The sequence below is a fragment of the Eptatretus burgeri genome, chromosome 9, assembly GCF_056783735.1.
Source record: "Eptatretus burgeri isolate ZD-2024b chromosome 9, Ebu_testis_v1, whole genome shotgun sequence".
Classification (NCBI taxonomy): domain Eukaryota; kingdom Metazoa; phylum Chordata; class Myxini; order Myxiniformes; family Myxinidae; genus Eptatretus; species Eptatretus burgeri.
In genome coordinates, this window is record NC_140969.1 from 70343390 (window position 1) to 70357303 (window position 13914).

Here is a 13914-nt window from a genome sequence, read left to right on the forward strand (position 1 = left end):
AAACACAACCACATATCATTATTTTCAACCACCTATCTTTATTTACACATAATAACAACCACCTGTCTTTATTTACAAACACAACCACATATCTTTATTTTCAACCACCTGTCTTTATTTACAAATACTGATAACCTTCTTCTTCTTCTTCTTCTTCTTCCTTGGGCTGCTCCCGTTAGGGGTCACCACAGCGGATCATCCGTATGATCCGCATAGTGATTTGGCACATGTTTTACGCCGGATGCCCTTCCTGACGCAACCCTGGTCGCCTCTTACGACACAGGGATATGGTACACCTATTTTAACCGGGGTATACACTGGCCCAGTAAACTGGTACTCATTTCGCCGACCTCGGAAGGATGACAGGCTGAGTCAACCCCCTGGTGTATTAATTCAGTGGCCGAACGGGGTTTCAACTCAGGACCTTTTGGATCCCAAGCCGCTGCCCTAACCACTGCGCCAACACCAGGCTTATTTACAAATACTTATAACCACCTAGCTTTATTCACAAATAGTTACAACCACATATCTTTATTTATAAATACTTACAACCACTGATCATTATTCACAAACACTTTCAACCACCTATCTTTATTTACACATCCTTACAATCACCTATCTTTATTTACAACCACCTATTTTTATTTACAAATATTTACAACCACCTGTCTTTATTTTCAAATACTTTCAACCACCTATCTATATTTACAAACACAACCACATATCTTTATTTTCAACCACCTATCTTGATTTACACATACTAACAACCACCTATCTTTATTTACAAACACAACCACATATCTTTATTTTCAACCACCTATCTTGATTTACACATACTAACAACCACCTATCTTTATTTACAAACACAACCACATATCTTTATTTTCAACCACCTATCTTTATTTACACATACCAACAACCACCTGTCTTTATTTACAAATATTTACCACCAGCTATCTTTATTTACAAATATTTACAACCACCTCTCTTTATTTACAAACATTTACAACCAGCTATCTTTATTTACAACCATCTATCTTTATTTACAAAGAATTACAACCACCTATCTTTATTTACAACCCCCGATCTTTTTTTACAAATACTTACAAACACCGATCTTTATTTACAAATACTTAGAACCACCTATCTTTATTTACAAATACTAAGAACCACCTATCTTTATTTACAAATACTTAGAACCACCTATCTTTATTTACAAATATTTACAACCACCTATTTTTTATTTACAAATACTTATAGCCACCAATCTTTATTTTCAAATATTTACAACCAGCTATCTTTATTTACAACAACCTATCTTTCTTCACAAATACTTACAACCACCTCACTATATTTACAAATACTTACAACCACCTATCTTCATTTTCAAATATTTACAACCACCTATCTTTATTTACAAATACTTGCAACCACCTATCTTTATTTACAAATATTTACAACCACCTATTTTTTATTTACAAATATTTACAACCACCTATCTTTATTTACAACCACCTATTTTTTATTTACAAATACTTATAGCCACCTATCTATATTTTCAAATATTTACAACCAGCTATCTTTATTTACAACAACCTATCTTTCTTGACAAATACTTACAACCACCTAACTATGTTTATAAATATTTACAACTACCTGTCTACTTTTATAACCATGAATTTATTTCCAAATATTTACACCCACCTGTTAATTTTAAGCACCTGTCTTTATTGACAAATATTTATAACCACCTCTCTTCATTTACAACCATGTCTTTTTTAATAAGTATTGACAACCAACTGTCTTCATATTTAACCACCTGTCTATATTTACAAACACTTTCAACCACCGTTATTTATAACCATGCCTTTCTTTATCAATACTTACAACCAACTGTCTTGATCAACAAATACTTACAACCAAGTTCAGAGCTGCACAAGTGGAGGGCCGTTGAAGGGAGAAGTTGAAAGCCACACACCTAGAGAGCCAGCTATTTTGTGGGGAAGCCCAGAGTCACACAAATAGAAAGCCAGCCATTGAGTGGGGAAGCTCAGCACCTCAGAAATAGTGGGCCATTGAGGGGGGGGTTAAAACTGCACACCGAGAAAGCCAGCCGTTGAGTGGGAAAGTACAGAGCCACACACCTAGAGAATCAGCTATTTCGTTGGAAAAGCTTAGAGCCGCACTGCTAGAGAGCAAGCCATTGAGTGATGAAGCTCAGAGCCACACACCTGGAGAGCAAGCCATTGAGGGAGGAAGCTCAGAACTGCACATCGAGAGTGCCATCCATTACGCAAACTCGTGGCCGCAAATCTTGAGAATCAGCTGTTGAGTGTGCAAACTCAAAGCCACACAACCAGAGGGTCATCAAGTGTGCAGAACCGGAGCCACACAACTATAGTAATGTTTTGCACCTACAGAACATCACACTTGGAATCGCACACTTGTATCATCTCACATTTGTCCTTTCCAAGCAATCCACCACCCAATAGCCCTTTATGAGGCTTTGTGAGGTTAATGTTCTATTAGCTGGGTAGTAATATGAGCTTACTATTACAGTACACATACATATATACTTTCTGTCTACAGTTATTTGTCTTGTGCATATATTACTTTGTCTTCTCCAAGTTATACGGTTTCTGCCCAAGCCAATGTCACTCATTCATTTATTTTCATAGTTTACGTGCCTTTGTAATTTTGTTTCCATTAATCTTTTTTTTCTTTCTCAAATCACTGAACATGCATAAGAGTATTATGAGATCGTAAAACTACCAATGAGTCAGGTTTGAAATCCGATTTTTACTCCAGGATTAAAAATGGTAAGATGAAGCGATAAAAGAAAACTAGCCTTGCTGCAATGGCATCATGGTGATTCACCACCATCAACTCTGATTGCACTGGGGCGGAAAGGGGGGGACAGAGAGCCCCCCCTCGACATTTTTCGCAATGTTTTTTTCGCAACCGCTAGGAATTTCAAATTCTCCTCTCATGACTTTTTTCTCCAGGGTCTTGTGCACATTTTGATACCACGTACGTCCAAATCGGACTAACCGTCCAAATCAAACGTACGTCCAAACTAACATACGTCCAAATCAAAATCGCCCAGTTCAGTTCGGGCGAAGAGCACATACAACAAGACCGTTTTGTTCACCAAAGTGTTTTACAGAGCATGGCCGTGTTTGGAAAACAAAAAATCATGATGAACATGTGTTCATATATCATTTTGGTTTTGGTGTGTGTACCTTTATATGTGGTGTCCATAGGACGAGGTTGAGGAGTTGCGTGCGGAGATGGAGGAGATGCGAGATGGATGGCTGGAAGACGATGTACAACAGTTACAAGAGCTGCGTCGAGAGCTGGACCGTGCCAACAAGTCCTGTCGCATCCTGCAGTACCGGTTGCGCAAGGCTGAACGGCGTGGGCTGAGAAATACACACACGGGCCAGGTGGACGGAGAGCTCATTCGTGGTCTCGAGCAAGACTTAAAGGTACAGCAGAGATTCCATTGCTTCCTTTTTCGGTGAAAGTGTACACAGTAGATAACACATTACAATGCATAAGGATTGCCAATAAAACCAAGCTGGTTCACTAAGAAGCCATACATTGATTATGGGAGGAGTCTGGAAGGCATAAAACAGAGAAAGGAAGGTAGGGGAGTGTGAGAGGAGACATGCATGGGGCATATGAAGGAAGAAAGAGGGGTGGAGAATTGTTGGGTTGGGGTTTGGTGGGTTGAGGTCAAAAATCCCCATTTTGCATGTATGTAAAACATAGATGCCCCTTATTGAGAATCATGGAGGAAGTAACCTATCTGCAGGGGTTCACACAATTGTTATTCGGTTCTCCAATGAGTACCAGCAGAAATTGTTTGGTACTCACAAAAAAAATGTCAGCTTCGAGCATGCTCGTCTGCTTTCCCAAGCACCTCTCAGCTTAGTATGCACCTCACTCCTCTGTAAGTGCTCTCTCAGAACGTCCGCTCCTTTCGCCGCTCTCTTTCGCGTTTGGACACTCCTAAACCTCCTATTCTTCCTCCTTGCTCGTGTGTTCTCCATCAATCAACTTTTTGAAATCTTATAAGTTATAAACCAACAATAAATATAACTTGTACATTATAATGCTATCATTTATATACTTAATTTTAAAATCGCTGTCTATCAATTATCAGAATTATCAAGGAGCAATCTTACCTCCACCAGCTGAGAAAAATTGCTCTCCTTCCTCTTCACTCGTGTATTCTCCTTAGATCTATTTTTTATTTCTTATAAGTTGAAATATAACTTATAAATTATAATGTTATACTTTATAAACTTAATTTTGTGGACTTAAATTTTGAAATCACAGTACAGTATATCAATTTATCAGAATTATCACGGAATAATCTTACCAACATGAGCTGAGAAAACCTTCCATCAAAAGCTTCTGTTGTGCGAGTACGCTTTTAAGCTTTTTGTTGGTTTTTTTTTTGTTACCGCACATGAGTTCTTGAGTACCAGTTACGTGAACCCCTGCCTATCTGCTTTGCTTGATATAGGTTGCATAATGATGCCATGCTTGAGATAGCCTGCCTGCCTTGTGACGATGTGAGTGCAGAATGTGGTGAATTATTTCATACTTTCAAGGTTAATTTGTTATGGACAATGCCGATGAAATTACTAAAGGTTGATAAACACATGCTAACTGCTGTAGGTTGTAAAGTAAATCTGATGTTTTGCGCGTTAGCCCTTCCTCGAAGGGTTAGTCATGTTATCATCACTTGATTAAAAAGGAGAGGAAATAATGAAACCCCACCTACTTTCATTGTCTGCATAAACATCACAACAAAGCAAGATTAATGCAAAGTTGTTTAGAGACCAGGCCAGCGCAATGGTTTGGTTGTAAGACACTGTTTATGGGCTTCTTCTTCTTATTCTTCTTCTTTTTGCGAACGGCAGCTTTGGGTGCCAGGTAGCTATCATTTTGTCGGGGTGGCGCAACTATGCCGCTGATGCTGTGCCCCAATACCAGTACACTGGTATTCATTTCGCCGACCTGAGATAGATGACAGGCTGAGTCAACCCCACCTAGTGTTAATTCAGCAGCCAACAGGCTCACACTCAGGACCCTAAGATCCAAAGCCAGACACCCTAACCACTAAGCCAACGCCAGGCATGTTTATGGGCTAGCATGATATGAGGAGCAGTGATGAGGTTCTGCACACTGGGTCCTGTAGATAATGAAAAGGCAGACTCACAAGTCACATTTCATTTTTACCCCACTCACATGAAGCAATTGGTTCACTCTGTCTGTCTGTCTGCTCACAAACATCAGTTTATGATCAAGGAACTACTCTATTTTAATTGAATGTTGTGTTTTAAACACAAATCAGAAAACGAACCTGTAGTTTAACAGTACTTTGGCTCTGAATTTGTCCCGATCACACATGTTCAGAGACTGAGATAATATTTTCTCTGTCTCTCTCTCTGTCTCTCTCTCTCTTTCTCTCGCAGTCAAACAAAATTAAAAATCATTCCAAACAGGAAACGTACTGTTTTTAAGAACCTCATAAAGGATACAAACAACAGGCATGAAGAACTAATGTAACGTGTTAAATAAAGTGGTGAAAAAGACTCTGCATCAACGGTGGTAAACTGAAAAAAAAAGATTTCCTACAGCCTTGAAAATCTTTATTTATTTTCAGTTGAATCCTCTACTTCAACACCGTAGAACACAAATTGCATTTGTGGCACTTTAAAAACCTTTTGTGTAGCAGTATTTGGACAAAATATTATGGCAATTTGCATCATCTTGACCAATCAAATTTGCTGCTTGCATACCCCACCGATGTCCTTTTTTCTCAAGACTGCACAGGTGTTCTTCGAACTCTCTCGTTCAATATAGTCTCCCTTGACTTCAATACAATTTCTTCACTTGTCCTTCAAACTCACTCTGCCAGTTTTATTGAAGTCTTCTGACAGCTCCTCAAACCGTTCCTCACGAGGCTCCTTCAGCTCCTCATCATCATCCTGAAAACGCCACCCTCCAAGGTGTGACTTTAGGTTTTGAAACAGAAAATAGTCACTTGGGGCCATATCTTGACTTTATGGAGGATGATTGAATTGATCGAAACCACAAGTGAGAATAGATGCCTGTGAAACATGGGATTTGTGGACCAGCACATTGTCCTGGAGCAGGAGCACACCTCTAGTCAACATTCCTTGTCATTTCTCATGGATGACATTGCGCAGTTTTTGCATTTGGGCAGCATAATAGTTACCAGCGATCATTGTTTTATATTGGCAGGTAGTCAATCAGCAGAATCCCTTTGGCATCCCAGAAAACCGAGGCCATGATCTTGCCGGCAGAGGTTGAGTTCTGAACATCTTGTGGTTGGAGAATTTGGGTGCTTCCATTGCGTGGATTCCACCTTTGACTTAGGGTTCCAGTGATGAATCCAGGTCTCATCTCCTTTCACTAGATGGGATATAATTTTGGCTGGATTGGCTTTATACAGGTCAAGGAGCTTATGGCTTGAGGCCAGCCTCTTGTGTAGATCCTGACTGCTGACGTTTTGAGGCATCCATCTAACAGAAACCTTCGACGTGTCCAAATGTTCATGGATGATGGTCAGAACACTTCCATGTGAAATGCCAACCTCAGTGCTTATTTCTTTGACCTTGATACACTAGTCCTACAAAATCAAGTTTTTTATTTGCCTCATACAACCTGACCAACTGAGGGCTACATTTGCCTCATCAGTGGCATCTGAAAGCCGTCGTGATCAAGGGTCATCCTCAAGGCTCTCTCGCCCACACTTTAACTCCTTGTTAAGGTGGCATATAAAGGGGCAACTGTGCCATAAACTCTTATCATGCATCATTAAATTTCTGTTGCTGTGAAACCTTCTTTAGTTTTGTGAAACTTTAGAGTTTTCTGATAGTCCCATGCTCAATTTTCGAAAATCTGCATAATTTTATCAGATGCCATACTTGAAACTGTCATTCTGAAACAGGAAATGATATCACATTCATCAAATTTACTGAAACAAATACACAAGCATTCTTCTTTATGTTACCAAACAATTAGGACCCTGCGATATTGCTTTACCCCTGAATTGCAAAGCTTCTTGACCATCCCTCAAAACAAAGTTGTTACAGTTGTAAGGGCCAGTGATTACAAATTGCACAATCACCAGGTTGTTATGGATATAATACAGTGTTTACAGGCTGGAATGATAGCTTGGTTGCTACAGTTGTAAGACGGTGTTTAAAGGCTGGCATGATAGTATGGTTGTTACAGTTGTATGAAAGTGTGTATGGGCCAACACAATAACTAGGTTTTTCAGGTTGTACGACAGTGTTTAGGGGCCAGCACGATACCTCAGTTGTTACGGTTTTAAGACAGTGTTTATGGGCCAGAATGATATCTCAGTTGTTCAGGTTGTACGACAGTGTTTATGGGCCAGAATGATAGATAGCTCTGTTGTTCAGGTTGTACGACAGTGTTTAGGGGCCAGCACGACACCTCGATTGTTACGGTTGAATGACAGTGTTTATGGGCCAGAATGATAGATAGCTCTGTTGTTCAGGTTGTATGACAGTGTTTAGGGGCCAGCACGACACCTCGATTGTTATGGTTGTATGACAGTGTTTATGGGCCAGAATGATAGCTCTGTTGTTCAGGTTGTACGACAGTGTTTAGGGGCCAGCATGACACCTCAATTGTTACGGTTGTACGACAGTGTTTAGGGGCCAGAATGACAGCTCAGTTGTTCAGGTTGTACGACAGTGTTTATGGGCCAGAATGATAGATAGCTCTGTTGTTCAGGTTGTACGACAGTGTTTAGGGGCCAGCACGACACCTCGATTGTTACGGTTGAATGACAGTGTTTATGGGCCAGAATGATAGATAGCTCTGTTGTTCAGGTTGTATGACAGTGTTTAGGGGCCAGCACGACACCTCATTTGTTATGGTTGTATGACAGTGTTTATGGGCCAGAATGATAGCTCTGTTGTTCAGGTTGTACGACAGTGTTTAGGGGCCAGCATGACACCTCGATTGTTACGGTTGTACGACAGTGTTTAGGGGCCAGAATGACAGCTCAGTTGTTCAGGTTGTAAGACAGTGTTTAGGGGCCAGAATGACAGCTCAGTTGTTCAGGTTGTAAGACAGTGTTTAGGGGCCAGCACGACACCTCAGTTGTTCAGGTTGTAAGAGAGTGTTTTTGGGCCAGAATGATAGATTTGTTGGTCACGGTGTACGATAGTGTTTAGGGGCCAGAATGATATCTCAGTTGTTCAGGTTGTAAGAGAGTGTTTTGGGGCCAGAATGATATCTCAGTTGTTCAGGTTGTAAGAGAGTGTTTTTGGGCCAGAATGACAGATCTGTTGGTCACGGTGTACGATAGTGTTTAGGGACCAGAATGATATCTCAGTTGTTCAGGTTGTAAGAGAGTGTTTTGGGGCCAGAATGATAGATCTGTTGGTCACGGTGTACGATAGTGTTTAGGGGCCAGCACGACACCTCAGTTGTTCAGGTTGTCAGAGAGTGTTTTTGGGCCAGAATGATAGATCTGTTGGTCACGGTGTACGATAGTGTTTAGGGGCCAGCACGACACCTCAGTTGTTCAGGTTGTAAGAGAGTGTTTTTGGGCCAGAATGATAGATCTGTTGGTCACGGTGTACGGCAGTGTTTAGGGGCCAGCACGATACCTCAGTTGTTCAGGTTGTAAGACTGTTTTTGGGCCAGAATGATAGCTTAGTTGTTCAAGTTGTACGATAGTGTTTAGGGGCCAGCACGATACCTCAGTTGTTCAGGTTGTAAGAGAGTGTTTAGGGGCCAGAATGATAGCTGTTGTTCAGATTGTAAGACAGTGTTTATGGGCCAGAATGATAGCTCAGTTGTTCAGGTTGTAAGAGAGTGTTTAGGGCCCAGCACTATACTTCAGTTGTTATGGTTATCAGACAGTGTTTCGGGGCCAGAATGATAGCTCAGTTGTTCAGGTTGTACGACCGTGTTAAGGGGCCAGAATGATAGCTCTCTTGTGACCGTTGTAAGACAGTGTTTACAGGCTAGTACAATAACTAGGTTGTTACAGTTGTAAGACAGTGTTTACAGGCTAGTCCAATAACTAGGTTGTTACAGTTGTAAGACAGTGTTTACAGGCTAGTCCAATAACTAGGTTGTTACAGTTGTAAGACAGTGTTTACAGGCTAGTACAATAACTAGGTTGTTACAGTTGTAAGGCAGTGTTTGCAGGCTAGTACAATAACTAGGTTGTTACAGTTGTAAGGCAGTGTTTACAGGCTAGTCCAATAACTAGGTTGTTACAGTTGTAAGACAGTGTTTACAGGCTAGTCCAATAACTAGGTTGTTACAGTTGTAAGACAGTGTTTACAGGCTAGTACAATAACTGGGTTGTTACAGTTGTAAGGCAGTGTTTACAGGCTAGTACAATAACTAGGTTGTTACAGTTGTAAGACAGTGTTTACAGGCTAGTACAATAACTAGGTTGTTACAATTGTAAGACAGTGTTTCCAGGCTAGTCCAATAACTAGGTTGTTACAGTTGTAAGACAGTGTTTACAGGCTAGTACAATAACTAGGTTGTTACAGTTGTAAGGCAGTGTTTACAGGCTAGTACAATAACTAGGTTGTTACAGTTGTAAGAGTGTTTACAGGCTAGTACAATAACTAGGTTGTTACAGTTGTAAGGCAGTGTTTACAGGCTAGTCCAATAACTAGGTTGTTACAGTTGTAAGACAGTGTTTACAGGCTAGTCCAATAACTAGGTTGTTACAGTTGTAAGACAGTGTTTACAGGCTAGTCCAATAACTAGGTTGTTACAATTGTAAGACAGTGTTTACAGGCTAGTACAATAACTAGGTTGTTACAGTTATAAGGCAGTGTTTGCAGGCAAGTACAATAACTAGGTTGTTGCAGTCGTAAGACAGTGTTTACAGGCTAGTACAATAACTAGGTTGTTACAGTTGTAAGACAGTCTTTGCAGGCTCGTACAACATCCAGGTTGTTACAGTTGTAAGACAGTGTTTACAGGCTAGCACAATATCTAGGTTGTTACTGTTGTAAGGCAGTCTTTGCAGGCTAGTACAATACGTCGGTTGTTTCAGTTGTAAGACAGTCTTTGCAAGTAAACATAATAGCACAGTTAACATGCTTGCGATTGAGCTCAATAGTCTGAGTTTGATCCTCGATGGTCTCAGACTTAACCGAGAAACGACTGTCCTGATGTAGTGGCAGCTAAGGAGTGCTGCAATTCAGAATACACAGCCATACGGAAGGCGGTTCAATGCCAGCCGTCATGTCTGCGTTTAGCTTGTGAACTTCATGTTTGCAATGTGTCTTTCAAACAACGTCGGCAATCTTGGAATTCAGGCATCACACAGACATGATATGCCAAATGGTTGAGACCTCTGCTTCGATATTGTGAATATTAAGCTGTATTTACAAATGAAAAACATAATTGTCCAAACCCTTTGTGAGGTTAAAAAACAAAACAAGAAAAGAAACCTCAAATAATCAATCTAAGTTCATTACCTTATACTGTACATATAATTAAACCAACTTATCTTGGCTCGTGCTGATCTGGGTCCACACCAGAAAGGACCATGACGGTCATATCCAAGGTGAGATAGACTGAGCAAAAGTGAATACCCTGGCCCTCTATAAGCTGAGACAGACACAAGATAAGCTCAATTCATGGCCCTCTATAAGCTGAAAGAGATCCAATATATGACCTTTGTTTATGTTATCGACTTTGCAAAAAAGCTTATACAAGGGTAGCTCAAGATTAATGTGGACTTGTTTTCAGCAAAATCAAACCATCCAGGCAGGTTGATGAAGCCTCACCTGTTTCTGAAGGTATTCTCCTGCTAAGAGTACACATATACACTTGTCCCATCAATGTAGTAGTGCCTTGACATCCTCTGCGTGAAATTCTTTGGGATGGGTAAGCAGTCATTTCAGGACATAAGCTTTGATGTCTTCTTCATAAATGTTCTCTGTGTGTCCAGAAGAGCTGAGAATAACAAGGTAACAAGTCTGGATTTACAGGGGATTATTCAGAACTTATTCAACCTACTAGTCACATTTTCCATGTGAAAGAAAGTGTTATCAGCACAGCTACATCCTGAGACAGGACACCTGGCCATCATCTCCATGTTGCTTATATTACTTAATCATGTAGCAAATCACTCGAGTACTGAGCATCAGAGGTTTTCCCACGTTCAAAACATTCCACGTGAATTCAAGCGTAATGCTCTTCAAAACACTTGCCATAACATTTCTGGTTGTTGGTTAACCGTTGATGGTGGAAATGGAAACGTCTCTAATTCTTGCACCAAAAAATGTCTCCAAAGATGCTTGCTTTGACTGGTACAAAATGATGGACCAGGTCTCGAATGTCATAATCTTCTTCAAATCATTATCTCCCTCCCTCTGGTCGTCTTTCAGGAGCTCTGTTTCAATGACCACACAAGTACAATGTTGGAGGAAATAGAATGTACAATGCTGAGCAGTTTGGTAGCTTGAAAGTTTATGAAGTTCCAATTTGGGCATTTGACCGATGTGAATATAAATTGATGGGTGTGGCGCTGTTCCATAAGGAAATGCAAAAATACACGAGTCTAAGTTCCGGTAAGATAAACAGTGTGTAATCTTCTGAGTCGATCATCTGTTGGTTAAACATGTTATGATGTTAGTTTACTTTGGAATTGTAACTGCAAGCCTGTGCTCCACCAAATTCGGAACAAATAGGTGCTGTCATCGAACCTATCAACTAACATATTTAATTTTGGAATGAACAATGCAGTTTGGATATGGGAAGATTTTGAATGTAACTTTTCCTGTGCATCTTATTTGTATACAAACTCTTTCATAATGAAACAGATGTCAAAATTAAAAGTAAAGTAAAACCTAAAAAACAAAACCTTCAAACAGAAATCATTCTCTGGATTCCTCACAAAATTGACTCACATTTCACACTTGTGTAAAACTGGACCCAAATCCTATAACAATGATTCATGAGCCTATAAGTACAAAACACCGATTCCATTTTCGAAAACAACCTCGGCAGGTCTCCACCACCTTATGCACTGATAAATGGCGTACTGTGGCAGGTGCTCCCTGGTTGTTTGCCAAGTTTTTGGTTTGTCGGTTGGCAGGTAGCAAAAGATGTGTCTGTTCGGCTGCATCAAGAGTTGGAGAGCCTCGAGGACAAACGGGCGAAGGTGGAGGAGGAGAACGATGAGCTACGGCAAAAGCAGGTGGAGTTGGAGATCGGCAAGCAAGCAATGAGGAACGAGATGGAGAAGATGAAAGAGGTTGGAAGTACCACTCTGTTTCTTATAGCAATAATGCTAAAGTAGCCTAAGTGAGCAAAGAACACAAGTTTGACAATGGTATTAGGATTTATTGTCAATGTCTATATTCAAATTTTGGTCAGAAAGTGACTTTCATTGGAGATTGAGAATTTATCTTTCAATATGTGTGAGTTGAAAACACACTGTCACATCTTTGCTAATCATAGGCTCTAAATATTACAATAGAACCATCAGTATCTTACATCCACATTGCATTGAGTTACTGATGGTTTCACTGTATTATTCGAATTACTAGGTGTTGAAAGAAGACTGCATCTGGCAATACATGGTTATGGTGGTGGAAGAGAAACCACTTGAATGCAGATGTCTTAACCAACTTGAGCACGCATGAGAGTTTTCTAGGATCAGTATACATATTGACAAAAATATGTCAGTTTATAACCCTGTTAACACCAAAATAAAATGTCCTCGTGATGGTCATGGGATTCATTGAATTGGAGTTGATCAGTATGTTTGTGACCGAACATTGACAGATAAAAATAAAATAATGTTTGGGGCCAGAGTTAACAGTGTAGACTAAGACTTCTGCCTTGGTGGTTAAAAAAAAATATAATCAGTGACTTCTCCACTATTTGGAGAATCCTTGGCTATCGCTGGTTGGACTTTGTGTCCAACAAGTGGTTGCTGAGTGAGACTCAAATGAGATTGGTTACCTGCATTGTCTGTGAGCATCAGCTGCGGCTGTATGGACATGTGGCTTGTTTTCCTGATACTGATCCTGCTCATCAGATTCTCTCAGTGAGGGAGCCACATGAGTGGAGGAGGCCAATGGGCTGACCAAATGCCTCATGGTTGTGGCAGGTTGATCGGCATCTCGAGGAAATTGGTATGGGCTCGGCATCTGCCTGAGGGATGGCCAAACGGAGGCCCCTGGAGTACCAGCAGAAAGTGGACGCAGCGACGCTGCGTCCATTTTCTGCTCTGGCGCATGCTCCCATACCTGACCTGCTCATGTGATCCAGTTTTCAAGTTTACTCCAGGACAAATAATCTGCCACAAATTGGATCCGTTTTGACCAAGGATCCGGCTGCACAATTAAGCAATTGGAAGTGCACTTTGTCATATCAGTATTGTAAGGACAGAAGGTGAGTTTTCACGTTTTGTTTATTTTTGAGCCCACTGGAATTCAGGTATACAGCCCGACCCGCGCTATGTTTACAGCTGCCTCCATCGGCACAATGGCCTGCTAAAGCAGCTGAGTTTACCATTGTTCTTTCAAGGCAAATAAGGATGTGACATCAAGGCACAGGATTATGTTAGTGTCGTCATATTTGTTGGTATTTTTAACAACCCGGTGAAAGAGAAATTAAGGTGTAATGACCACTTGCTTGAATCACAATGACCAATACATTTTACTGTTAGTATCTGCCAAACCAGGTACGCTGGATAAATATACATGTTTGAGCATGATATGTGAAATTTTATTTAAAACACAGGAAAAACTTTTGAAATAAAAAGGTTCTTTTTTTATTACTATTATTATTATTATTATTAATATTTTTTATTATTATTACAAGTACTACTACTATTAATAT

The 13914-nt window shown here is 40.3% G+C and overlaps 1 protein-coding gene and 1 long non-coding RNA gene across 10 annotated transcripts in view; one reads left to right on the top strand and one right to left on the bottom strand.

The window, feature by feature from the left end:
* LOC147020309 (uncharacterized) overlaps positions 1–13914 on the bottom strand; it is a 127975-nt gene that overhangs the window by 26949 nt on the left and 87112 nt on the right. For 3 of the 6 annotated variants that reach the window (XR_015061748.1, XR_015061749.1, XR_015061751.1), the window contains exons 1-3: positions 11274–12145; positions 10848–11016; positions 3243–3422 (exon numbers count right to left, since the gene is read on the bottom strand). This is a non-coding gene — a long non-coding RNA (uncharacterized LOC147020309). Of the gene's footprint in view, positions 1–3242; positions 3423–10847; positions 11017–11273; positions 12146–13914 lie in introns of those variants that run through there. The other 3 variants (XR_015061753.1, XR_015061752.1, XR_015061750.1) reach the window with 1 other exon arrangement.
* Positions 1–13914, top strand: part of LOC147020310 (microtubule cross-linking factor 2-like) — a 70611-nt gene that overhangs the window by 2385 nt on the left and 54312 nt on the right. For all 4 annotated transcript variants that reach the window (XM_085895604.1, XM_085895601.1, XM_085895602.1 and 1 more), the window contains exons 2-3: positions 3264–3488; positions 12161–12319. In XM_085895604.1, the coding sequence (XP_085751730.1) occupies positions 3264–3488; positions 12161–12319 (384 nt within the window). The remainder of the gene's footprint in view (positions 1–3263; positions 3489–12160; positions 12320–13914) is intronic.